General features: G+C 47.1%; 1 protein-coding gene across 1 annotated transcript in view; it reads right to left on the bottom strand.

Annotated features, from left to right (window-relative positions):
• The window catches only part of LOC104525507 (TOX high mobility group box family member 2-like), a gene marked incomplete at both ends in the record, with an annotated part of 31,073 nt that extends 4,275 nt beyond the window's left edge, over positions 1-26,798 (bottom strand). Inside the window, one exon of the mRNA XM_010168681.1 lies at positions 26,733-26,798. Within this exon, the coding sequence (XP_010166983.1) occupies positions 26,733-26,798 (66 nt within the window). The remainder of the gene's footprint in view (positions 1-26,732) is intronic.
• Positions 26,799-27,141: the final 343 nt, after the last annotated feature.

The following is a 27,141-nucleotide window of genomic DNA, read 5'->3' as shown; positions in this document are numbered from 1 at the left end:
CACACTTGTGCTCCAGACCCTTCCCCAGCTCCGTTGCCCTTCTCTGGACACGCTCCAAAATCATATTTAAAAACAATTTTTCCGTCTTGAAATCCAAGCTTGAACACGGTTCCCTGGACTGTCTCTGTCCACCTGCAGATTCAGAGGTAGAGGACAGAGGGTTGGAGGGGAGGTGATGTGGGGATATGAAGAGATGTGTCCATCTGGCTGTGCTTAGGCCATGCAGCTTCTCCACCACCCTTTCATGCAGCTGTGTTTTAAAGGACACTGAGAATTCAACGTGCAGGTGACTTGGGAGGGAGCTACAAGTGTTGAGCACATCTACAAATTAAGCCTTTAGATTTCTCCTGCCTTTCACCTCTCGGGAGGGGAGGACAGTGTCGTCCTTTACAAAACACTCTACAGATGGCCAGCACCATCTCTTCACTGCATGTTGGTATTAATCATAAAGGATGTGACTTGACCAAGGACCTGGGAAGCTGTTCTCCTCAGCAGCATGGCTGATGTCCAGTGACCCCAGTTCTTCACTGAGTCACGTTCCGTGGTTATCCACGAGAATCCAGTAGTTACAGCCAACCATTGATTCAGAGAAATATTATTCCCAGTGAGAAGGACAGAGATTTGCATTATTATTGCAGGTAAATATTTGCCTTAACAAATAACACTCAACAGTAAATACGAGACTAAAAAAGAACATTTATTCCTGGTAAGGTACAAGGAAATCTGTTGGCTGGCATGATCCATCCCACCCTAATCATCCAGGTGACACAAAACACCATGGACTCTGTACCATCCCTCATCTACTAACTACGTTTTTCCTGCAGCTAAAGCAAGAGCTTACAGCCATAGGAACGTGACCCTGTAGACACTTCAGGGATTAGATGGGTCTAAGCAGACCAAACCCAGACTAGCATGTCTGCAAAGTGAGGAAAACATTGCTATTTGTGAGGCTCACAGGTATGACCAAGGGCCACACCTTGAGCTCCTGGTGTGCATGAAGAGCAGGGAGGACAGGGAGGTTATGGGCTGCCCACGCCGTACCAGGAGCAGTAATGGCAATGCCCAGCCTCCCACGTGAGCCCAGCTGAACACAGGGATGGAAGCAGGACCTGGGACGCGAGGGTTGTGTCCCCAGGGAGAGTCCTTCTCTCCTACCTGCACCATGAGCTCTAGAGTGCAGCTCGGGAAAGGGGCTACAGAAAAACAACCAGGTGGTTTGTGGAGTATCTCGTCTGCACCAAAGCTAGATGATGCACCAGAGTGGGTCAGAAGCCAGACAAGTACATCACTTTTTCATACAGAGACTTTCCCCGCTTCCCTTGCCTACATACAAAAGGATTCACCATGTGCCAGTGCTCAGACAAGCTGCAGGGCAAACCAGGTTGAGAGAAGACAACACAAGAAAGACATGGACCTGTTAGAATGAGTCCAGAGGAGGCCACGAGGATGATGCGAGGGCTGGAGCAGCTCTGCTGTGAGGACAGGCTGAGAGAGTTGGGGCTGTTCAGCCTGGAGAAGAGAAGGCTCCGGGGAGATCTTATAGCGGCCTCCCAATACCTGAAGGGGCTACAAGAAAGCTGGGGAAGGACTTTTCATAAGGGCAGTTAGTGACAGAACAAGGGGAAATGGGTTTAAGCTGAAAGAGGGGAGGTTTAGATTAGATATTAGGAAAAAGTTCTTCACTGTGAGGGTGGTGAGACACTGGAACAGGTTGCCCAGAGAAGCTGTGGCTGCTCCTCCCTGGAAGTGTTGAAGGCCAGGCTGGATGAGGCTTTGAGCAACCTGGTCTAGTGGAACGTGTCCCTGCTGATGGCAGGGGGGTTGGGACTGGATGAGCTTTAAGGTCCCTTCCAACCCAAACCATTCTATGATTCTAAGATCATGGGCCATATAAAGAGGAAAAGAGTCCACACACAATGAGTAAGTGGAAAGCAAAGCTTCATGAAGGCAAGCTACCCTGCATTTCCTCCAACCTGCTCTCCCACCACACACACCCCTCAGCACAGGCATGATTGTATTTGCAAGAAGAGGATTTTGATAAGTGAACCACGAGGGATTCTGCTCTGTGCAAAGCACTGAATGCATCCACAGGGACAGAACCAACAGCTGGGGTGGCAGGAGAAGGCAGGAGTCATTTGGACATTGCAAACTACAGAGAAATGGAGCCAGCAAGGGAAATGGCCTGGTGCTCACTGCAGGGTGACCCAGGGGATGGTGGGCAGGGGTTCAGACCCCTTCAGCACCCTTCTCCAGGGGGATGCTGGAAGGCTGTGCTCACACCTGCGACTCCCAAAGCCCCGTGCCAAGAAGTGAAGTAGCTCTGATTTTCCACGTCAGCAGCTCTGGGTCTTAGGAATGGAAATTGATTTGCCTCATCTTCGCACGCGGAGATCCAGCGTGTGAATAGCAGGGCCAATGAATTACTTGGGTAGAGTTGGATAAATACTGTAAAGAAATATTTATTAAGTCAGTCACATACTATCTACAAATTGTCTTTGAAGTGTTCCCAGCCTCTTTGACATTAATTTTCACACGTTTAGGTTTTTGACTATGGGAATGTGGTTGAAAAGGGAAAAAAAAATTATTTTTTTGCATGAACATAAATGTGCATTGGAAACGTCTGCACAATCTTCAGCAAAAAGCAGCCACACTGGGGAGCAGAGAGCAGCAGGCAACCTGCAGGAGAGCTGGGCTCTGCCCATCTCTGTGTTCCTCTTCCATAGTTAAATCCCAAACACATCAACTCACCCAAAGAGCAAGCACACACCTCCACGTTCCCTGTTTCTCACCATTTCCTCCCACAGTGCAGGCGTTGCTCTGGTCCAGGCTCTGCCTGCTACGATGACCCACAGCAGAAAGCCAGCCTCCAGCTCAACCACCTCTGACTGGAGCTGGATGTGCACCTCCCAACTTTACATGAGTTGACCTTGTCCCACCTCCTACAGACACAAATCCCACGCAGTAACACAGCCATGTGTCTTACAAAAGTTGAACCTGACGGGTGGTTTCAACCAAATTCTATGAGTTTCACAGAACCACATGTGCACGGAAGGGAGATACCAGGGTCCTAAACTTCCACGCTTGCTCTAGTAGTCATTGCTCTCCTTGGCCAGTTGCTACAAGAGCAAAGTGATGGCTGTAACGTGGTGCTGTGGTGCTCAGAAGGATGTGACATGGTGCTCAGAAGGATGTGACATGGTGCTGTGGTGCTCAGAAGGATAGTGACTGTGAAGGGAACCAGCCAGGAATATTCAGAGGGAACAGAGAATCTCAGTTCACTCAGAAAGATCAAGTTTTGGGAGGCATGCACCTAATTCTGCTACTCACAGGAGAAGATGTTTTTGTTTTACATGCCACCAAAGCCAGAAACATCATTCTTGGGATTCTCTACCCTCAACCTGTCCATTGCTACCTCATTATGCAGGTTGGAAATGACGCTCAAGCTACCTGTTATTAATCCTCATCTGTATGATGGACAATTCCCATCAATCTACCCCTTCAATCTGGGTAAGGATTTGCTTGTGGCTGTGGCTGAGCAGAGGCAGCAGCGGTGATGGTCCCTGCCCCATGCCCTCAGGTACGTGGGATTCTTGGTGGGAAGCATGTGTGTGCATTTCTGCCACATCCCTTCTGAAGGAAATCAGAGATTCCAGTCAGTTTTGATATTGTCCAAGCTGCAGTTGACCTGCATCACCATTTCACAAAAAAAAATAAAATAAAAAAGCTAAAAATAATGGAGTTCTACCAACAATTTATAGCAAAAGAAATCAGTCCTATTGTAGGCTTTTAAAAAGGCTCCCAACTCCCTCTCTCCCTCCACTTATTTTTTTTTAATCAGTATCTTATCCAGATACTGGAATCCTGTCAAGAATAGTGGATAGCAGAGAACTATAACTTCTTATTATGTGTATAGTGATTTTATGAATTCAGTGGGGAATGAAATGCAATTTTGTCAGACTTGTCTGTGTTCATAATGACCAAGTCAAATTAATCATTGTGGATAATACTCCTGTGTCAGCCATTCAAGAGATTTTTTAATAGAATTTTTCTGATTCATGTCTTGCAGTACATCAGATCTGTAGTAATGCAGGCACTTCTAAAAATCAGTGCAATTATGGCTTCTTGTTGGCCTGTCATTTTCCTGGAATAAAAATGTCTCTGCAAAAGTCATATACTGTACATAAACTAAAATGGAAAACAAAAATATAGTTACAATTAGGCTTGATTTTTTTTTTTCCTAAAGATTTAATATCTTTTTGAGGCCATTATTTACAGACAATATATAAAGCTGTGCTGTATGATGCTGAAGATGGACTGGTTTATCACAACACATACCCATTTTGTCCTGGTTGTCATTCTTCCTTTGATTGCCCTATGAGTTAGTGGATTTTTTTTTTACAGGCATGGAAATAACTATCCCATAGAACAAACAGGGAATAGGTAATGGGCTTGCAGTCAAATTATTTTGTTTATTAAAAATGTATCCAGGAAAGCCCACACAGATCCCAAAGGGCTCTTGTTCAGGAAAATCTCTGGTTCAAGAAAAGGTTACACTTACCATAAAGGCAGATATACATGCATGGAAGCAGCAGTGCAGCATGCAGTGGTATATAAAGGATTAGTAACGCTGTGTTTATCCTTCTGGGGAAGAGAGAAAGAGACAGACCTCTAATTCCCTGGGGACACAGACAAAAATGAGTTTTGGAAGTAGTTACGCCCAGGAATAAAGGGGAAGAAAATTGTAATCCACCTCAGATATCTCAGCCTTTCCTTCTTTCATTGCAAGGCAGCAATTGCCTTGGAAGAGAGTGCAGGGAAGGGCTCTGTCAGAGCCACAGCATGGCCCAAAAGAGAGCTCCACTCGAACCTCCTGGGACAACTGTCCCTCTGGATCCACTTTCTCATGCCACTAAGTACATCCTGGGGAGAAAAGCTCTCAAATCACTTGGATTGGGGAATGGAAACCCACAACCACATACTATCCTCCCAAGAACTCAAGAGTCATGTAAGCAATTAGACCAGCAGTTTGTCTGGTCAAACATGCTGACCTAAAAATTAGCCATAACTATCTAGGGGTTTGGAGGAGATCTAAAAATCCTTAGTGAACAATTATGGAAGCTCCTCAGAGAATAGAACAATTCTTTCCTCCCTTTCACCTAACTCACCTGGTTTTATTGCCTTTCCACCTCCTTGCATCTCTATTACATTCTTGACATCAACATCTACTGGTGGGGAGTTCCCCAGGCTCCTTACGAAATTCGCTCAAACCTACTGCTTTGCAGATTTTCTGCTGTAACTTCTTTGAAATGCCATTTTCATGAGACAGAGCATGTCCAGGCATCACCTTCCTCTGCCCCATGCTGTCCTGATCCATGCTGGTTTACACATGTCACAGCACACGTGGAGGTGACACGTCTGGACCCCTCCCCATCTCCAGCTCTGGAGGCTGAGCTCTGTATGGCAACATCACAACAAAGACCTTCAACTTCTGAATAAGCAGATGGAATATTAAGGCTCAAAGTCTGCCAACAGTGTTTTCACAAGTGTTCGATATTGACTTATGCAACCAGAGCTCCTGAAAACTCTTTGTTGTATCTTCATAAGCAGGGCCAGGACTTCAAGGCATGTTTGATGTGCAGTTGCTCCTGGATCACCCGTAGTGATATCTAGCTTCACCTATGTTTTACTTACTTACCCACGTTGATGAGAGAACTATTTCACTTTAATACGTGTTTTTGTGGCTATTCTTCCCTATTTTTTTCAAAGCAAACGTGGCAGTGCTCCAGGGAAAGCTGGGAGACGTGCAAGCTCCGCTCCACGTTGGCAAAGTGTACCCTCTGTCATCTGTCTCACAATCAGCCTCTTTAAAACTGTTTATAATGATTTTTTGCCTGTTTTTAAAAGATATTGAAGGAACTGTACATCCAGTGAGAGAGGAATCAGTTGGGATCTAAAATTAGACTGACTGGGCCAGACTAATAAAACCCCTTTTCTTTTCTTTCCCAGTATCTCGTCTGGAAGCCAATACAAGGAAGATGATAATATTCTACTCGAGAATATCATGCATTTCTGGGAATTATTGAGGAGTACAGATTTTACATAATTGGCTTTTTTGTCTCATGGCATAGTGAACTTGCATAATAAGATCAGTGCACTTCACAGAAATTCATTGTTGGACTGCATGGATCCGGTATTGTGTGTTGAGCTGAGGGTACGTTATATAAGGATGTATAATGCACTGTAAGCAGGTCAAGAGATAAGGCAGCCTGGAAACAGTAATGGAGTGCATGCAAGGAAGAATTAGTATAAAGCACTCTAAGAAATTAATTCGACCTGGCTTCAGTCGAGCAAGAAGGACCCAGAGCAGGAAGGAAACTATTCTGTACCACGCTTGTCTCCTTTCGGTTTTTATCTTACAGAGTATTTCCCTTCTGCTCAAAACTGAAGGTGTGGGGTTAAGGGATTAAAAAAGCTGTCGTGGCTCACTTTGACAAATGCTTTGTAGCAAGTTTTTCAGAGTTTCACCTCAAAGGATATGTCCTAGCCCTCTGCACACAGCCAGCAGAGCCATACAAATACCGCTTTACCTAGACATCTGCAGCAAGATCCTCCAGCAAAGCCATAATAGCAACACAACCCATCTTAAGTCAAGGCTTTTCTTCTCCCACATCTGCCCTGATTGTTTTTCTTTTTTCTTCCCATCACCAAAGATAAATTTTCAAATGAAGCCCTGTGTGCTCCTCCAACCCCAGTGCAAATCTCCAGCCACAGCACGGGTGTTTGCAAGGTGTCAAGACACACACAGGACACAACTGAGAGCCCACTACCAGCACAACTGCAGAAGGAAACACTGCAAATCCCTTCTGGAGCCTAAGGGGGCAACCTGCAATTTTTTCCTAAGTGGTCCTACACTGCACCCGGATTTCTCTCATCACAGTACATGCACACTGACTTCCTATATTCAGCCGAAGCACTTAAAGCCGGGATGTCCATGTAGTGCACAAAAGAATGTTCATAGCGCTCGGAGTGTCGATGCTGCTCGTGGCCCCAGTCTAAGCCTACAAAGGTAGAGCAAAGCTGCTGCTCAACAGTAACAACTCAGAATCATAGAATTGTTTTGGTTGGAAAAGTCCTTTAAGAATATCAAGTCCAACCATAAACCCAACACTGACAAGCCCACCATTAATCATGTCCCTAAGTGCCACATCTACCCATCTTTTAAATCCCTCCAGGGATGGTGACTCCACCACTGCCCTGGGCAACCCCTTCCAATGCCTCAGAACCCTTTCAGCAAAGAAATTCTTCCTCACATCCCATCTCAACTGCCCTTGGTGTAACTGGAGGCCCCTTCCTCTTGTCCTGTCACTTGTTCCTTGGTTGAACAGACCCACCCCCACCTCTCTCCACCCTCCTCCAAGGGACTTGGACAGAGCCAGAAGGTCTCCCCTCAGCCTCCTTTTCTCCAGGCTCAACAACCCCAGTTCCCTCAGCCACAAGGGAACTCATCACACTTGGGCTCCAGACCCTTCCCCAGCTCTGTTGCTCTTGGTATTCTCGCCTACAAAATGAGGGTATCAGCCCGATGAAATCACAAATTGGGTCACCCCAGGACATTTGCTAAATTTCTGGTTATTTAATGTTGTGAGCCAGTGTGGCCAGTGGTGGCAGGGATCAGGTCAGGACCTTTGAAGCCCAAAGCATCGCTCACCACAAATGCACTCAGATTTCATAGAATCACAGATTGGTTTGGGTTGGAAGGGACCTTATAGATCATCCAGTTCCAACCCCCCTGCCATCAGCAGGGACACCTTCCACTAGAGCAGGAAAGTCTTTGAGCCTACACACTTCCAAAGTCAGACCTGGGATCCCAAAGAAAATTGACAAGAAAACTAAATACATTTTAAAAAAAAAGAAAAATAAAAAGGAATAAAGTCCAAGGGAAGCAGCAGCACTCCTCCTCCCCATCACCCAGACTGGACATAGCTGATTAGCACAAGGCAGGCAGAGATGTGGGGAGAGCTTGCATAATGTGGTGCAATCTAGCACCTCCCCCAGGGTGCCCAGCTGCTGCAGAAGCAATTTCACAGCTCATCATCCATTATGAGATTAAAATATTTTATTTTTTATTTTTTTTTTCCTCCCGTGAAGTATTAATAAATTGCGCAGGCAGAGCAGAGTTAGTGCCATTTACACACACGGTAGTGAATCACCCACCTAGTTATTTCTTAATGGATTGAGTATCTGTGTTCCTCCTTATCCTGTAATTTAAAAAAAAAAAACCTAAATACACAAACCTGTTTATTTGTCTCATCAGGCTCCGAGCCAGCTTTTATTAAGTCCGAGGATAGAGGGACAATGGCAGAGCTGCTGCCTCCCATGGACCTGCCCCAGCACTTTACAAAGGAACAATAAATACCAAAACACCCACGGTGCTCAATACAAAAGGGGAAATACACTACAAAAAAGTCCGAGACGCATTGAAATCTGTCCCAGAATTCACTTATTTTTCCCTTCTGGGAGCAAAACTCACTGAGGCATCGCTGATATAATGCGGCTTCTTTGGTACATATAGTGAAGATGTAAAGCCGTAGCCAGAGCACCACTAATGGCTCTTTGAACATCTCAGCTTTATTATGGTATCAGATGAAGCAGGCATGTTTAATGTTTAAACTTCCAACGACAAATGCCTTCAGCAAATATGTTTTATGTATTTATTCAGTGCTTCTTAAGCGCCTGTCGCTTTAGCAGCTAAGGTGCTGCTTACCTCTTTTTTTTTTTTTTCTTATTTTATTAAAATTAAGAACATATCAATGCTTTGTAAAATGCCACCTTCTTCCCTCCTCTCTCTCTCTCCTCTTTATCCCCAAGAGGAGCTTGAAATCCTTTACCTGTCCATCCACTGCAAAACATTTCAGACTGCCAGGAAGTTGCCGAAATGGGAAAAGGAAATTAACTGAGATCACCAGCGCAATAAATCAGCCTCCCACGTTCTCCCAAAGACCCTCAGCCCCAGAGTCTGGCTCCAGCACACGGGAGAAGTGCCAAAGCCAGATACCTCTGAGTCAGCTTTGCCAATGTAAACCCTGAGATGAGACAGCAAGAGCACCTACCTGATTTCAGTCTCAACGATTGGGTTTGGGCGGGTGTTGCCTCAAAGCTGGGGCAGGCAACGTCTGGGGGGGGACCTTTTATTGGGGAGGGACCTTTTATAAGGGCAATTAAAGACAGAACAAGGGGTGATGGCTTGAAACGGGAAGAGGGGAGGTTAAGATGAGACCTGAGGAAGAAATTCTTTGCTCTGAGGGTGGTGAGACACTGGCCCAGGTTGCCCAAGGAAGTTGTGGCTGCTCCTCCCTGGAAGTGTTGAAGGCCAGGTTGGATGAGGCTTTGAGCAACCTGGTCTAGTGGAAGGTGTCCCTGCTCCTGGCAGGGGGGTTGGAACTGGATGAGCTTTAAGGTCCCTTCCAACCCAAACCATTCTGCAATTCTCTGATAAGCATGACCTGGTTTTGGTTGGTCAAAGGTGATATTAAAGATTAACTATGGGATGGGGGTGCCTCACTCCTTGCAGACCTTACATATACAAAACTCACCAATGTGCTAGTCCTCCCAGTCCATGAGATGTCAAGATAATCACCCGGGATCCCTCTCTACCTCGTTGGCATTTATTTAGCATCTGAGCGCCACAATTACAAGCCTTCCTCCACAACCACGAGTGTAAGAATTTTATTCATTTATTCGCTTTTCCAAAGCAGAAGTTGTCATGTCACAAGGGCACAAAGGTGCTGGGCTGTTAGGGAGAGCATGAAGCACCAAGAGACTCATGACAAAATAGTGAGAACTGTAACATGGTGCATGGCCAAGTATCCAAATCCCCAGCGTAGGTGTGAAAATCTCAGCCTTAAGCCTCCAATATGTGAATTTTTTGAAACAAACAGATTTTATCTTTAACAATTTTAACAGGTTTTTTTTTTCTTTAATAAAAACAGGCTTATGTATGATATCTAAAAAAAGACAGGAACACACATGTTGCTGTGAGGAGTGGGGCTCATCTATGTCCTAAATCACAGATACTCATCAAATACCTTCTAAAACATTAAGCAACACAGACAAAATGAATAGCTAGAGTAGGTACCAACCTCTCCAGAAAAAGGCAAAAAGGAAAACCACCAAATGAACAACCAAAATCACATGAGTTCCCTAAAGTAATGACAACTCTATCTAGAAGGACAGCCAGGACACCAAGCTGCTGGTCACAGCCAGAAGCCTGTGGCAGTGATCATCTCCAATGCTGGTGGTGAGAAAGGACCATTGTAGAGGTTCTAGAGACAACGGACAGCATTTGTTGACACAGGGAAAAGTTTTGCAGAGGAGATGAGGGTACAAGAGGGCTCATATTAACACCAGCACAACCTTCATCGCATGACCACGAGGGACCCAACCCAACACACAAGGCATGAGGTGGAAGGCACTCCATTAGCAGTTGCATCCACAGAAAACCAGCCCCAGATATCTGGAGCCCAAACCAACTGAAACATTTCATTCATTAAACAGCTGGAGAGATTTTTCTATTATTTTTACTAGTTTACAACATGGCAGGTAGACCCTGAATTGTTCCAAGGGAAATGGGCAGAGGTGGAAGAGCCCAAATGAGAGAAAGAGATGCTAATGGGGAGGCTCTCAGCACCACAGGGCAGCAGGGAACAAAGCCAAAACATTGACCCCATGGTAAAAATTCACAGTTGCCCAGAGTACTCACAGGCTTCAGCTGCCACTTTTCAAACCCAAGCCCACCCAAAGCTGAGATATTTTCACAAACCTGTGATGACTCAGAGCTCAATGCTTCTATTGCTAATATTGGTACCAAATTGGATAGCTCAGAGTCCTACTTGGTGTTACCAAAAAGCATCATCCTAGTTTAGACCCTTATATGATCAAAATGGGACAGATCCTTTTGAGGAGATGATGAGATGCTTGGCTGAAGGCTAAGCTGCAGCAGCTTTCCCCAGTTTTCCTCCCACCCCTAATCTTAATATCAAATAACAGTAACCTCTTTCCAGACTGAAACAGAGTGAGGCAGATGCTGGCAATCAAGGATGGCACAGACAAGAAAAAACACACAAGTAGAAGGGAGTAGGTCCCTCTAACATGCATGTTGCAGCACATCTTGATGCAGAAGTCTGGAATTCAGGGCAAGCAGAAGAATTACACTGAGTGTTCAACTCGCAGCGTTTCAAAAATTAAACACATGAGTTGCTCAAAGAGCTTCAGAGTTTTTTTTGCATTTTACAGAGTTGCTTTCTCTTTTTGATCCCAGCATCTCTGGGATGATAGATTCATTCCTGAAGCTGCATTCGAGTGCCCCATAATTTCCACCCTTTCCTTGCGGCTCCTCTCTTGACATTTTTGACCAGTTTTCTCAGGAAAAACTGAAAGGCCTGTAAGCTGCGAGTGTTTTGCTAACTAGTCCTTTGTACATGCCAAGCCACACGTGACTGCACGCAGAGCTCTGCCCCTGTGCAAGGGGCCGGAGGAAACATCATGTCTTGCACAAGAGGCAATATTAACTGCACCTGCAAGAGGGCATGCAAATACTCCTGCAAAAACACACAGCTTTCAACTTCCTGACACTCCTGCTGATGTGGAGTTGGGAACTGCTTGAGAGAGTCCAGCACAAAGCCACCAGGATGATGAAGGGAGTGGAGCATCTCCCTGCTGAGGAAAGGCTGAGGGAGCTGGGGCTCTTTAGCTTGGAGAAGAAGAGACTGAGGGGTGACCTCATTAATGTTTATAAATGTGTTAAGGGCGAATGTCAGGAGGATGGAGCCAGGCTCTTCTCAGTGATGCCCAATGGTAGGACAAGGGGCAGTGGGTGTGAGCTGGAACACAGGAGGTTCTGCTTCAACTTGAGAAGAAACTTCTTTACAGTGAGGGTGTTGGAGCCCTGGGACAGGCTGCCCAGGGAGGGTGTGGAGTCTCCTTCTCTGGAGACATTCAAGACCCGCCTGGATGTGTTCCTGTGTGATCTCATTGAGGTTCCTGCTCTGGCAGGGGGGTCGGACTGGATGATCTTTCGAGGTCCCTTCCAATCCCCAACATTCTGTGATTCTGTGATGTGATGAAATGGGGTTCCTCCAACTTTGCTATTTTTGATGTAAATAATAATGTTTCCCTTTCATGTGTTCAGGGCAGGAAAACCTGCCCTGGGATGAGGGGTGGGCAGGTGAGGACTAGCACATATTGTCCTTTTGACACCAGTGTGGGCTCCTGGGCTTGGAGCATCCCAACCTACACGCAGAGGAGCGTGACCTTCTACTACCTTGCACCCCATCTGCTTGCAAAAGTGATGGGCATCCTCCTTCACCGATGGGTCCGTGGTGGAAACAAGCACCTTTTGGGTATTTGCTTCCAACATCATAGAATCATAGAATCACAGACTGGTTTGGATTGGAAGGGACCTTATAGATCATCCAGTTCCAACCCCCCTGCCATCAGCAGGGACACCTTCCACTAGCCCAGGTTGCTCAAAGCCTCATCCAGCCTGGCCTTCAACACTTCCAGGGAGGAGCAGCCACAGCTTCTCTGGCCAACCTGTTCCAGTGTCTGACCACCCTCACAGTGAAGAACTTCTTCCTAATATCTAATCTAAACCTCCCCTCTTTCAGCTTAAACCCATTTCCCCTTGTTCTGTCATTAACTGCCCTTATGAAAAGTCCTTCCCCAGCTTTCTTGTAGCCCCTTCAGGTACTGGGAGGCCGCTATAAGATCTCCCTGGAGCCTTCTCTTCTCCAGGCTGAACAGCCCCAAAATGCATTAGGAATTGCTGAAGCCTGGGAAAAATCAGCTGCTGGAAAGAAAAGCAGGTCCCAGCTTCGAGCACAGCGTGGGGAGCACCCACCCTCAGCGCCACGTAGGTATCTGGTTTTGTTTAGAAGTCAGCTGGAATTCTTAAAATAATTTTGCTAAATTGTCTTCCAGAGATTGATGACTTTTTAATTTATTTTTTATTTTTTTTTTCTCTTCACTCCTTAATAAACTTTCAGGACTATCTTTATTGTTATGTCTAATTTTAGAGAAAACTAACATTTCCTGAGATTCAATTTCTCTCATAATTGTTGGAAGGAAACTAAATTGTCTGCTGTAAACATTCACTGTATTGTGTGAAAAGTATCTTTATTACAGCCCACTGGGAATATTAATAAAATTCCCAATCCTAGCCCTTTCCTCACTTTTTTTTTCTTTTTAAGCTCGCTCTTTTCTCTTATATCCCCATTAATGTCAGTTCAAACATTCTGCAGGCGAGATATGAGAACATAAAATATATTATTTAACAATCAAGGGTAGAATAAAGACTTGTGAGCAGTAAGATCCTTTCTGCCTTCTCTTTCGGTGCTTTCTATTATGGAAAATGAGAATGGCTATTCCATTTGTCTGTGTGCGTGCTTAGAGTTGATGAAAAAAATCTCATTAGTTTAGTCTGACATATACTCAATACAGTCTATGTACATATTTTTTTTCATTTTATTCTACAGCTGCAAAATGATACTAAATTTCATCAGGTTGGAACGAAGACTGTGGTCTTGGAACATTTCCCTTTAAGGGTCTTATATTTATTCAGAATTCATGAATCATTTTCCAGTAATACAACTATAATTATTCTTAAAGTGTTATGTTTGAAGGTTTAATACGGAATACTTGCAAAAAGCTCTTTTTCACTTTGATAGTTTGTAATCTTCATGGTAATCAGATCAGTTAGCTCCTTCACACAGCAGCCAGGAAAATACAATTTAATATGAATCTCATACTCTTCACTCATGTTTTAATTAAAGTAATAAAAGCCAAGTCATATTTTGCCCTTTACAGTGTACACAGATGTATAGACTTGAGCATCAGCTCAGGGACTTTTGATGGCTGTTGATGGATTTCCTAGTTTAAGATAAATTTAATTCAGGCTTGCTCAGAGGCAGCTGATCACGAAAGCGGTGTCACTGATTAGCAAGACCCAGCACGGTCCTCAGCAGAAGCTCCCTGCCAAAGACTAGTGCATCCCCAAGGGACTCTGATTTTTGGTTCCCATCAGAGCTCTGCGCAGCCTGGCCTGGTGCATCACTTGATAGGGAAAGGTCTAAGCCTCTGCAAGGGAGCAGGACCACAAAGGACTGGTGGCCCACACAGTCCCCTCCTGGGTACCTGCAAGGCACGTTCCCCACCCACGGTACCCACATCGCATGCTCACCTCCTCCCTTGTACTTGCATTGTACGTTCCCCTCCCAGGCACCTGCAACACACGGCACCCACGTTCTCCTGTCTGGGTCACCTAGGGCACCCACAATCCCTGAGTCACCCACAGCACCCACGCTCCCCTGCCTGGGTCACCCACAGCACCTATGCTCCCCTGCCCAGGTACCTGCCAGCTGCACCCATGCTGATCCCCTCAGACTTCCAGAAGGGGATGCCCAGGGTTCTACTGAACAAGTCCCGCAGCAGAAGCGTAAGAGCTGACACAACTGATCCATGGCATGCAGGCACCAAGCCAGCCCATTCTCATGGGTTGGCTCTTCATGGGGTCCCACCACTACACCAGAGCAGTGAGGGGCTGGGGACCACCTCATGCTCCCAGGCAAGCTGCCAGGGCACTGCTGGACACCAGTTCGGGTCCATGGCTCCATCCAGCTACACGAGCGAGGAGAGGATGGAGTGAGCACCTGAGTCACATCATGAGGAGCTGGATGGCTGCACTGGGGACACATAACCCTCCTCATCCTCCAGTACCTGCAGAGCCCCGGGATGCTCTGCAGAGCCGGTCAGGCCACCGTGGGGCTGGAGTGGAGCCCAACCTGCACGTGTCCCAGACAGCCCCCCAGGGACTGAAGGGCTCATCCTGCAGCCGGCTGAGGCTACAGAGGGGTCTTCCTTTCTGCACAGGCCTTCATCCAAACTCTGAAGTGGAAAATAACGCTTTCCTGATAGAAGTAAGAGGATAACTCCTCAGTTAATCACCCTGTTGTGATGGCAGACCCAAACACTGGCTCAGGCCACGGCTCTGATGAGAACAGAAGCAGCAATCAATCACTTGGGAAAGGAAATCCCAAGAGCAACAGGCTGTTGTTTTGATTTTTAAAATTTTTTTTTCATATTCCTGCAGCCCATGTTTCTCCATTTCCCCAAATAAACACAATTTTCCAAAGCCACTCCCCAGAGGTCCATTACAGAAGCAAACCAACCTCAGCAGGAGCCAAAACCAAATCCTCAACAGGATGCGGTAGAAAATCTTGCTTGTCACAGCTAACCCATAGCGATGTTATCGGAGCTCAGCATCCAGCGTTGGCATGGAAAGACCTGGTTCCCAATCACACCGTGTCACAGGGGAAAACTCAGGAGACAAGCGGCGAGGAATGAGCCCAGGGTGAGGAGCTGAAGCATAGAGCACGAACAGGTTTGGGATTGCCTTTGAAGTGACAGCCACCACTCAAGGACAACCCAGCACCCTCCCAGGAGCAGTGGTAGCTGACCGGAGGGGCACTGTGGCACTGTCAGGGGCTTTAAATCGCACCTAAGCACCATATTAACGTGCTACCTATGCTTCAAAGGTGACCCGCTCCCTCCAGAGCTGCTCCACGTGTAGGTCTCCACCTTGCCCTGGACCACACTGACCATCAAAGGCAGCAGCTCTGCATATGCCAGGTGCAGTCCCTTTACAGGGGTGTTGAGAACAGTGGGAAGTCTTTGCTAAAGTAACACTTTGTTGGCTAAAGAATGCTGCACACCACCTTCCTCCACATTTTGCTTCCCTGGAGAAGAGAAGGCACCAGGGAGAACTTCTAGCGGTCTTCCAGTACCTGAAGGGGCTCCAGGAAGGCTGGGGAGGGACTTTGGCCAAGGGCAGGGAGTGACAGAACAAGGGGTGATGGTTTTAAACTGGAAGAGGGGAGATGGAGATGGAGATGGAGATGGAGATGGAGATGGAGATGAGATGAGATGAGATGAGATGAGATGAGATGAGATGAGATGAGATGAGATGAGATGAGATGAGATGAGAGGAAGAAATTCTTTGCTGTGAGGGTGGTGAGACACTGGCCCAGGTTGCCCAGAGAAGCTGTGGCTGCTCCTCCCTGGAAGTGTTGGCGGCCAGGTTGGATGAGGCTTTGAGCAACCTGGTCTAGTGGAAGGTGTCCCTGCTGATGGCAGGGGGGTTGGAACTGGATGAGCTTTGAGGTCTCTTCCAACCCAAACCAGTCTGGGATTCTGTGATTTTATGAGCTGTTGGCTGTATGAGTAAATCAGTATTGCTGAGCTGCCAGCCCACCTGTCCTCACGTCACAGGAGTTACCACACACAGCTGCAGATCCTCTTCCTGAGCTGTGCCCCATAGTGCTCTGAAGCAGTACCAGTAACTCTGTCTCCTTCACCTTTCAGCACACAACGAGCATTTCTGGAATCTCAGGTCCACATTTCCTTCAGCCCCACTGCTGGGCACCATGGCATTTTGACGCTGAGAAACACCCATGTCCAACCCTCTATCGTTACTCCTCTTGGTATCAATATTTTCTATATGTAAAACTTTGACTCGATGCAGCAGCAGCAAATATAGTCCCTCAGTGGGACACACATTGTCCTGCTGCTCCTCCTTCTCTGCCAGCCTCTGGTACTCACCACTTCCCCAGTCCCCAGACAGCTGGACCATGGGCTGGAGCTGTGTTGCCTCCAGCTCTGGACTGCTCTTCTGCATTGACTGAGTTTTAATTTTTTTTACAATGTTTTGCTGCTTATGGAAAGAAGAAAACAATTCTTCTCCACCACAAAAGAAACCAGAGCTCTGTTTGAAGCTCCTCATGCACATTTTGATCACACTCCTCGCAGACTGAGGGCTAGAATCAGGTGTGCTGCTTAATACAGATGCTCTTTAACGTCGGGTCAAAAACAATCTCTGAGCTGATTCAGATTCCAGAAAACCAGGGAAAGACTTGGAAAAGAGAAGGAAAGAACACTTCTTGGACTGACCCAAAGGCACAGCTGGCTGTGGTCACCCAGGAGGCCTTGGAGGAGTGGTGGAGGCTGTGTCAAGCCCTCAGGCAGCCAGCCACAGCCTGTACGGCTCCTCTGCTTTCCCACCACTGCTCCAAGGACCCCGAGGATCTCCTTCTCCCTACTGCCTCTGCCTCTAAACCTAAACCTATTCAGGAACCTCAGTTCTTTGACAAAATATATGTCTGCACATGAAATTCAACCACCACAACACCTTCACAGAGTTTTCTGTCCCCACAAGGCGTTCTGTGTCACCTTTCAGGTATCTTCAACTGTACACAATGATATTTATTTTTTTTTTTTCCACAGAATAAACACAATAGAAACAGAAACTGATGATTTTGGTCTAGGAACTGCTTGGTTACATTCGCTTTTCACTCTGTGACGCTTGGTGGATGTTTTTCAAACACTCTATTGGTACCAACTTAGGGATCCTTTGAGACCAAGGGTTGAAGATGATGTTCGTTCTGCTTGTAATACCCAGGGATTTTTTAAATTACTTTATTTAAGCACTACAGCCAACTCTACACCAGCAATAGAAGCTTCTCTTGATATGGCTAAGTTACAGGAATCGCTTCTGGACTGCACCTTAACAAAAAAAAATCTCACTGTCACACAGGAGTTCATGCAAAATTCACGAGCCTGGATCATCAGCTGTAGTTGTGCTCACCTCCATAACCCCGCCTGGAAGGGTTTCCATTAGCTGCTGATTATAATAAATGACACGTAACACTCTATTGTTCATTCTAAAATAGTACATGAGCTTCTTCCTGAATTGTCTGCCGAGAAAGGCATTTAATATCTACCAATGTCTTCCCTCTATTTTTTATTCTCTAGCACAACATAGGAAATTATACAGTATTACTCAAGGAACAGCAGGGAAAGAGCAAAACCTGTATCTCAGCACGGGTGGCTGCTGCAGCGTGATGCACTCCTGGCTTCCACTGTGCTGCCAAACTCTGTTAAATCCTCTCTTTCAACGTGGAGGAAGCATAAAGCTCTCAGTTCTCTTCACCAGGGTCCTTCTCAATATATGTTCCAGCAATATTTGCAAGATAGCATTGTAAAGGGATTAGGGAGTCATCAGTTTTTTGACTTTTAAGGTGTACTCTGCTTCTGTTGTGGTTGACTCCAGACTTCAAAAACACAAACTATCTGCAGATTGGAAGAGACCAGGATGCTGCATAGAGGCAAGAGAGTCAAATCCAAGGAGCATAATAAGGCCTGGGGGACAGTGTCCCTTCTCTTTTGAAACCTTCTACTGATATCAGTGATTTTCTGTAGCACTGAACATCCCCTGACCATCATCTGCTCTTGTGATCAATAGATCAAGCCAGTCAATAGCCAAAAATCAAAAGATTATGAAGACTCCGAGACGTGTCTCCTCAAAGTTAAAACAAACTCAAGTTTCTTCATATGCAAAGACTGATCAGACTCTTTAGAAACACAGAAGTTCATTAGGGGACCCAAGTGGAAACTGCACCAAGAATAACCTCATGGTGGGCTCTAATGTTTCCTCCACCATTCTGCTGTGCAGTCTTTACTATGACAAGACTCAAGAAGGATGACCCTAAGGGATCACTCAGCCACGTGCATGGTCTTCTGCTTTGTTCCAGCCTTTCTTCTGGAGGAAACCCAGGTCCGAGACAGTGGCTGTGGTGAGCATGAGCAACCTGCTGCACCTTACAAGCCTCAGGGACAAACCAATTGCTGGAAACTTCTTCACATTCAAGTATCAAGTGACAGGAAAAGAGGAAATGGCCTCAAGTTGCACCAAGGGCAGTTGAGATTGGATGTGAAGAAGAATTTCTTTGCTGAAAGGGTTCTCAGGCATTGGAAGGGGTTGCCCAGGGCAGTGGTGGAGTCCCCATCCCTGGAGGGATTGAAGAGTCATGTAGACATAGTGCTGAGGGACATGGGTTAGTCGGGGACTTGTCGCTGTTGGGTTAGTGATTGGACTCGATGATCTTAAAGGTCTTTCCAATCGAGGCAATTCTATGTCCTTGTAGGTCAGGGACCAACCACCATGAGAACACGTTACGCCCGAGCAATCGCACGCTGTCGCTCCACTGCCAGTGACAGACCATGCACCTCTTTCAAAGCAACTGATGGAAGGAGAACCACGGGGGGGGAATGTCCACACTGGTCCTGTTTTAGAGCTTCCTACTAGGGAAGAAGGCTCAAGAACAAGGGGAGGATGACTTGTGTCTTCCTTAGCTGCACCTAATTGTCCTCACGCTTCCTGGGGCTCCATGGCCACCTCATGACTGTGCAGTCACAGCGTTCTGGCTCCGCTCCGCACGGCTCTGCCCCAGACCCAGCTTCATTTTATCAAGTGTTGACATTTTGCTGCAATTCAGTCGAGATTGGTGGGAGGACAAGGCGTCTGCCAGTATTATGACAAGGTTTGACAGCATATTTCATAGCAGAAGCTGACAAGATGAGCTCTGTCTAGTCTGGAGTGTTAGCAGAACATGAGGAAGGTATCCATAGCATCCTGCACTGTCATTAATTTCTAATTATGCTATCGTTTGCTTTCTCTGTTATTGCTTATTTACCAAACACAGCTTTATCGTACTGTCCAGTTCCTTCTAACTAGCAAACCCATTGTTATGCTAAAATGAATGTTCTAAATGTTATTTATGATTTGATAAACCTTGTGTAACCCTGAATGAGGACATTAAATGGCAAGAACACTACTTCAAAATCCCATTTTAAATAAGTCACCAAGACAGCTGTGCCTTTATAAAACACATTAGAGTGGCACTCAGAGCACACATGGCTCAGGGATATATACAAATTATACAATTTCTGTCATTCGATCAAATAAGAGGGACGTTTTGACCCCAGAAATGAGTCAAATGTAAGTTGTAATTCAAGCCCCACCGGAGGCCCTGGTGCTAATGCATCCTGACGGCTGATCAAAGAGCCCTGACCATTTGACCCACCAGATCAGCGACTTACTGTATCTATTATGGCTAATACAGACCCCAGCTTGGAGATGTATGGAGATAAACCGATAAAGGGCAATAGGCGCAGTAGGGAAATGTTGATTTATACACATCCCAGCACACAGGTACATACGCAGATGGATTTAACACATGGAGAAAGGGGCAGGCAGGTATAACCCCACACTAATGTTTATATAGGGACACATTTGAAGACAGATCATAGAATCATAGAATCGTTTGGTTGGAAAAGACCTTTGAGATCATGGAGTCCAGCTGTACCTGTCCACTATTAAACCAGATCTCTGAGCACCTCAACTACCTGTCTTTTAAATCCTTCCAGGGATGGGGACTGAACCACCTCCTTCGGCAACCCCTTCCAGTGTCTGAGAACACTTTCAATGAAGAAATTTTTCGTGACATCCAATCTGAACCTCCCCTGGGGCAACTTGAGGCCATTTCCTCTTGTCCTGTCCCTTGGTCCTTGGTTGAACAGACCCACCCCCACCTCTTTCCACCCTCCTTTCAGGGACTTGGACAGAGCCAGAAGGTCTCCCCTCAGCCTCCTTTTCTCCAGGCTCAACAACCCCAGTTCCCTCAGCTGGGAACTCAGCACACTTGTGCTCCAGACCCTTCCCCAGCTCCGTTGTCCTTCTCTGGACACGCTCCAGCACCTCCATGTCCTTCTTGGAGTGAGGAGTTCAAAACTGGACACAGTATTCAAGATGTGGCCTCACCAAGGTTGAGTACAGGGGAAGGATGACTTCCCTGGTCCTGCTGGCCAGGTGCTGTATATGTGCATGTGCACGTGACAAATATAAACTCTCTCAACTCCATTTCTCTTGGTGCATCAGCTGAGCTCCTGCTGATGCATGCAGCAAGAAAAAAAAAAACCCCAAACCCACCTTCTATTTTATGCACGTGCTGCCACGCACAAACACATCTACACCCACGGATCTACCTTCTCAGCAGTGTAAATATGAGCAGCTCCACCCATGACTTACCCAGTCTCGCCCTAACACGAACAGTCCAAACCAAAGGTCTCTCTGCTCCTCTACGGGGCCATCGACATCAAGTGTCTCCCCAGGGTTGGGTGAGATCATGACCATGCTTTCTCAATCCTCCTGTGCAAACCTAAAGCCCCCACGCATGTCCACAGGACACACAGGGTTCCTGGCAGCCAAGACCTGACGTTTTTGATACACTGATGGGCAGCATGAGAAGACCAGCAAGAATCACAGAATCACAGAATCACAGAATGTTGGGGATTGGAAGGGACCTCGAAAGATCATCCAGTCCAACCCCCTGCCAGAGCAGGAACCTAAATGAGATCACACAGGAACACGTCCAGGCGGGTTTTGAATGTCTCCAGAGAAGGAGACTCCACACCCTCCCTGGGCAGCCTGTCCCAGGGCTCTGGCACCCTCACTGGAAAGAAGTTCCTTCTCAAGTTTAAGCAGAACCTCCTGTGTTCCAGCTCACACCCATTGCCCCTTGTCCTACCATTGGGCATCACTGAGAAGAGCATCTTATAAGAGGAGCATTAGGGGGAGGAAATAGCGCACAAATAACTTCCTGTCAAATCAACCATCACATTTTCAACACCCATGGTTAAAGCGGTGGGGTCCTATCTGTGCTCTCAGTTACAAAAGCAAAGAGTTGCTGATGCTGACGCATCTCCCAGGCTGGAATAAATCATACTGGTGTGTAACAGCATTTGCACAGGGCATCACACAAATTAACTTGTTGGTACAGAAACAGGCTTGTTGCTCAGCTAGAACAAGCCACACACTGAAAGCTCTTGGGATCAGGATCACAAACACCCAGAGGTAAGTAACCAGCTCTTTCCTCCTTTGAAGGTGCCCACTGCCCTGCCAGCAGCCAGAGACATGCGATGGAGAGAGAAGAAATGTGGCAAACACTCCCCTAAGACTTTCCATTTTGTCCCTCCGTGCACTGGGCACAGAGTCATGTCTTTATTTCCAACAAGCTGAGGGACAACTCTTCCCGGCTGGTCCCACACCTTGCCCAAATGTCACACCATCCCCAGCTCCCTGGCAAAGCATTTCCTGCCTGTATTCACCCCTCATGTACGATAACGACACCTTCTTGCAGGGTATTCCCAGGCACAGTGAATTCACCATCACAAAGCACCTTCCTGCAAGTACAAGTCTCCATGTCAAACAAAACCAACCTCACTCCTGCCCAGCTAATGAGGAATTTCCCAACCTTTGCCTTGCCTGGGGTTACTCTGTCTACCACAAAGGCCTTAATAAATGTCTTCTCGTACTGCTTTTGCAAGTGGTTTTATTTCTTTTAACAGCACCATTGCATTTTTACTCATCTTTCAGAGTACCTCACGTGGCTGGTAATCTGTCCATTCCTTGGGAATGTTACATGACTTAACTCCTTGTCTTTGTGTGGGGAGGGGGCGGGGGGGGAAAGAAAGAAAGAAAGAAAATTGCCAGGGGTGAGGAATGCTGCTCTGCTGACTTCATGAGACACAAGAGAGACCTCACTCATCTCGGGGGTCAAATGTCCGCGATGGTTTGATCAGATGTCAAGTTGCATTTATACTGTGGCCCCTGTTGGGGGTTGAATTACATTTCACATTTGACTCACTTCTGGGGTCAAATGTCCCTCCTATGTGATAGAACAAGAGGAATTATTTTCCCCAAGCAGGCTGTGCTGACGTGAGTCGGGATCTGTCAGCGCTCTCATTATGTTTTAGGCTCCTGTATTTCTGCATTTCATTCTCAGCTGAGATGAACCCTTTTTGGGTTGATGAGAAATGCAGCCGATAGCACATAAGCAATCACATCCCGTAAGGAGAAGGGAGGCAGCAGATCAGCCGCCTTTCAGATGGTTTTGGTGGGGCTTTTTGGGGAGTTTATTAGGAAGAATTTCTTTGCTGAAAGGGTTCTCAGGCATTGGCAGGGGTTGCCCAGGGCAGTGGTGGAGTCCCCATCCCTGGAGGGATTGAAGAGTCGTGTAGACATAGTGCTGAGGGACATGGGTTAGTCATAGGGGACTTGTCAGTGTTGGGTTCATGGTTGGACCCGATGATCTGAAAGGGTTTTTCCCATCTAGGCAATTCTGGGATTCTGAGTCTGGGGCTGTGTTGGTTTTTTTTTCCTTCTTCCCCTCCCAATTTAGCAGCTCGGCAGGGTAGGGAGTGATGAAGGAGATGGAAGCAGACCCAGATCCTGGCTTTGCCGTGAGATATTGCAGAAACTCCTTAGGATCAAAAGCCACCCAAGGGGCTAAGATCAGGCTGATGTCAGTGTGCTGCGGGATGGCGACGCTGGCCGAGGAGTGCTCAGCACAGGGGCTGCCCTAACCCCACCCTGTCTGCAGCTCCAGAGAAAATGAGAGTCATCTTATCTGTGTGATGGGAAAGGATGACTCAGGAGCTTGAGCAGTTGCTGGATCTCTGGACAGAAAGTGTAAAGCATTGCATGGACAGGCAGGAGCCATTTAAAACACCCTGGGTTTAAACCAGGGTGGGGGGAGAGGTGATAAACTGAATTCCTGTTTCTGCCTAACTCCTTCTAGGTATTTTGAAAGAAAAATTGCAAGGCAATACAGAATGTCCTATAACAAAGACTATGGAAATTCTGCCATCTGTGAATCCCTAGAAATCTTCCAGCTGAAATGAGACCAAGATGAATTTCTTGTTCTCCCAGCCCTTCCCATCCACCTCAAAGCACGGAGGGGCTGGAAGCCCTCGGGTTGGTCTGGGGGATTTCATGGTGACCGTCTCACCTCAGGCCATCACAAGCATGCTGGTACCAGGGCAGCTCACTCTGTAGCACAGAACTGGGGTAAATAAGCAAGTGTGCCCTAAAACAGATGATGTGAAGCTAAGATTTCCCACTGCTAATGCTGGACATCCTAACCCCTGTGCCCGAGCTGGGCTCAATGGGAAGCTGTATCTGCTGCCAAGAGCTGCAGGTGCCCAGTGGTGCCCAGTGCCACCAGTTTAAGACAAAAACAGGGAAAAAAAATCCCAACCTATCAGGCCCATTTATTACAGTGTGACGGCTCCAGTAATTAGTGTGTATGATTTATTTTTGTCCCCAAGGATCCCAAGGGTTGAGCAATACCCTGCGTGTGCCGTGCCGCCGTGGCGGGGCCGGTGATTTAGCAGCCTCACAATTGGGATTGTGAAACTGTGCTCCTGCTGTTTAATGTACTCGTTCAGGTTACAACAGGTTTAGCAAACAATAAAAAAACATCTGGAACCCCCATTTAAATAGGAGAGTTGTGTTCTTAGTAATGAAGTCATGCTCAGTGCTATAAAGTGCTCTCTGGTAAACAACGTGTGGGTAAAGGGACATGATGAACTAACGAGGGTGAGGGAGGAAGGCTGCTCCCTGTCTTCCTCGGGCAAAGCTCATGCTGGGTGTGAACCACCACTAATGTCCTTGCAGGGCATGAACTGTGATGCTCACCCTTCCTCCCCAGGTGAGGTTATGGGGGGTCACTGCAGAATCTCATGGGGACACCCACCCCAGTAGAACCTCGGTGCCATGCTGTGCCCTTGCACCCCTTGTCCCACTCCCAGCTCCTCTCTGACCATCTTGAGCACAGCAGCACAAGGAGGGGAACTGGAGACGTAAGACCAGACAAACTTCCCCATCATTTTCCATGTTGGTCCCCACTCCCCATAGAACCTTTGCTCCAGGAGATAAAGCAGCAGCACGGCCCCGTACACAAACACATCCCTGTAATGGGGGCACCTGCCCCCTGCCCACCCTCTGCCAAGAGAAATCAACTTCCTCCCTTTTCATCCTTAACTGCTATTTCAAAATAGGAAATAAAGGGCACCAAGTAAATAGAGAACAAATGAAGAGTAAATGTCTATTTCCCAGGTTGCAGGGATCTGAGCTGGTTTGGTTTAGCCTTCTCCCAGGTTCAAACAGTGCATGAATCCTCCACCACATGATAGCCTCTATTTTTATTGGGAAGTCAGCCTTCTTCCTCCTCAATCGTGGGGCACCAAGCCATTCCCCACCCAGCAGCATCACTTCTGATTTCTCTCCAGCTTCCCAGCCGTGAGGAAAGCGGGATATGACAGGGGCTGCGAGGCCACTTCTGTTGATGTTGAGGAGGAAGCACAAACGGTTCCCATTGGCCACGGTTGAGCTCCAGGCCAGTCTGATCCTGCAGGCGCATCATGGGCAGAGAAGGTGGCTGCTCACTGAGTTGGTGCCACCAACCCTTCCCAGTGAGGCTGTGAAATGGTCAACCCTTGGGAGTTTTTAAAGGCAGAGTATTTAAGCCAACAGCTCCTGTGAGCATCCACCACTTGCTCGTGGGCTCTGCACAGCTCTGGGGTCACCCAGGTCCTTTCTGCCTTTACCGCACCCCAGCAATTCCTGGATCTAATGATCGACCACATTACATTGTTGATTGACTACATATTTGTTTCTGCTGAATCACTCGATAACACAAAGTTTGCATTTCCTTCCCCACCCTCTGGAAATCCTTCTCACGTGAGAACAGCCCTCTCCCCATGCCGTGGCAGCTGTGGTTTCACATGCCGCTGGCTTCGTGTGCCTTTTTTAAAAGCCAGAGCAGGAACAACTCCCCCAAGCAACAAGCCAACAAACTGCCGTGCTCCAAGAAGACAAAAAACCCAGGTTTTCATCCTGTTTTCAGCTTAATATGCTTGTATTTTAATTGCCACTGGGATCTGAGTTACATACAGCATGGATGACTCATTAGTTTTGTAATTCACGGTGATGCTGTGGTTAAGTACCAAACCCTCCCAGCAACCCCACTCCAGGCCACACACACCAGGTCCAGGGCAATAGGAAGCATCTCAAGTTGGATGGAAATCATCACATGGCCACCTTTCAAAATGTGCAACACACTACCTTCACATGACATAACCCTGCACAGCTCACGCATGTGGCTGTGGTCAACACGGCCCCATAACGAAATGGCCCAAGACAGCCCAAAAATGGGATGCTGAAAAATATTACCAGTGAACTTGCCCTTTCCCTCAGAGGCAGCGAGATGTGATGAAATGTTTCACCCCAAGGGTGCAGCATCAGGCACCTCAGAGATGCCCAGAGTCCCCAGAACACTGTAGCCATGCCAGGCCACCTCAGGAGGATGCAGATGAGACCATCTCTCACCTTCTGGTCAGGAAGACAGGTATTGAAGTTCTCACCTCCCAGCAGGGCCTAAGCACGGGCTTAACTTTATATATGTTTAGGGCTCCACTGAATGGACATGCCTGTTTCGTGTGTATCCAAGCCCAGAGAGAGTGCTGAAGGCTCAGGCACCTGCGAGACATGAGCACTTCTATTTTGGTCCTCCACATATGGGTTATAGCTCCAAAACAGGAAACCTTTGATTCCTTTTTTTGGGGCTACAGGAAACATTCGACGAGGGGGAAGGAGACACCTGAACTACACACAATACTTGGAAACCTCACCACGTCCAGCAACACCAACTGCACCTTCATTTTGAGAGAAGAACACTGAGGCAAAGCTATTCAGCCTCGTTGGAGAGCCGTGGCTAAGCCGAGCTCCAGCGAGACACAGCAGCATGCAAGTGCGTCCCTGTCCCCATACTAAGGGCATCCACAGCAGCCGGGTTAACAGCCAGCTCTGACCTCCTCCACGGACCCTCCTGATGTCTCAGGAGAGCAGATTCACAGAGAGCTCCTCATGTTTGTGCTTGGGCATAGCCTAAGTCCCTTAGAAAAATATCACCACATAGCCAACCAAGCACATTGCCACTTACCTGATTCGCCGATAGAAACTCCTGGGCGTTGTCGTTCATGCCCATGTACATGTTCTCCCCATCAAACTAGAAAGACAAAAGAAAGTCAGAGTTAGTGAAATGCCATCTGCACACCAGGGTGTCATAGGTCAACACGGCCAGCAGCCAAACACCACACAGCCGCTCACTCACTCTCCCCCACCCCAGAGGACAGGGGAAGGAATTGGAGGAGTAAGGGTAAGGAGACTCGTAGGTTGAGATAAGAACAATTTAATAATTGAAATAAAACCAAACTTAAAATAATAATGACAATAATAATAGAATATACAAATGAGTGATGCACACTCGGAGGAGTGACAATCCCAAAACGGAAATCCCAGAAGAGCGAGACAGAGAGAGAACATTCCAGTCAACCACTGAACATGACGTT

This window comes from Antrostomus carolinensis, unplaced genomic scaffold (assembly GCF_000700745.2).
Source record: "Antrostomus carolinensis isolate BGI_N321 unplaced genomic scaffold, ASM70074v2 scaffold6740, whole genome shotgun sequence".
In the NCBI taxonomy this organism is placed as follows: domain Eukaryota; kingdom Metazoa; phylum Chordata; class Aves; order Caprimulgiformes; family Caprimulgidae; genus Antrostomus; species Antrostomus carolinensis.
Note: the sequence above shows the minus strand (reverse complement) of the source record. Positions and strands in the feature narration are given on the sequence as shown.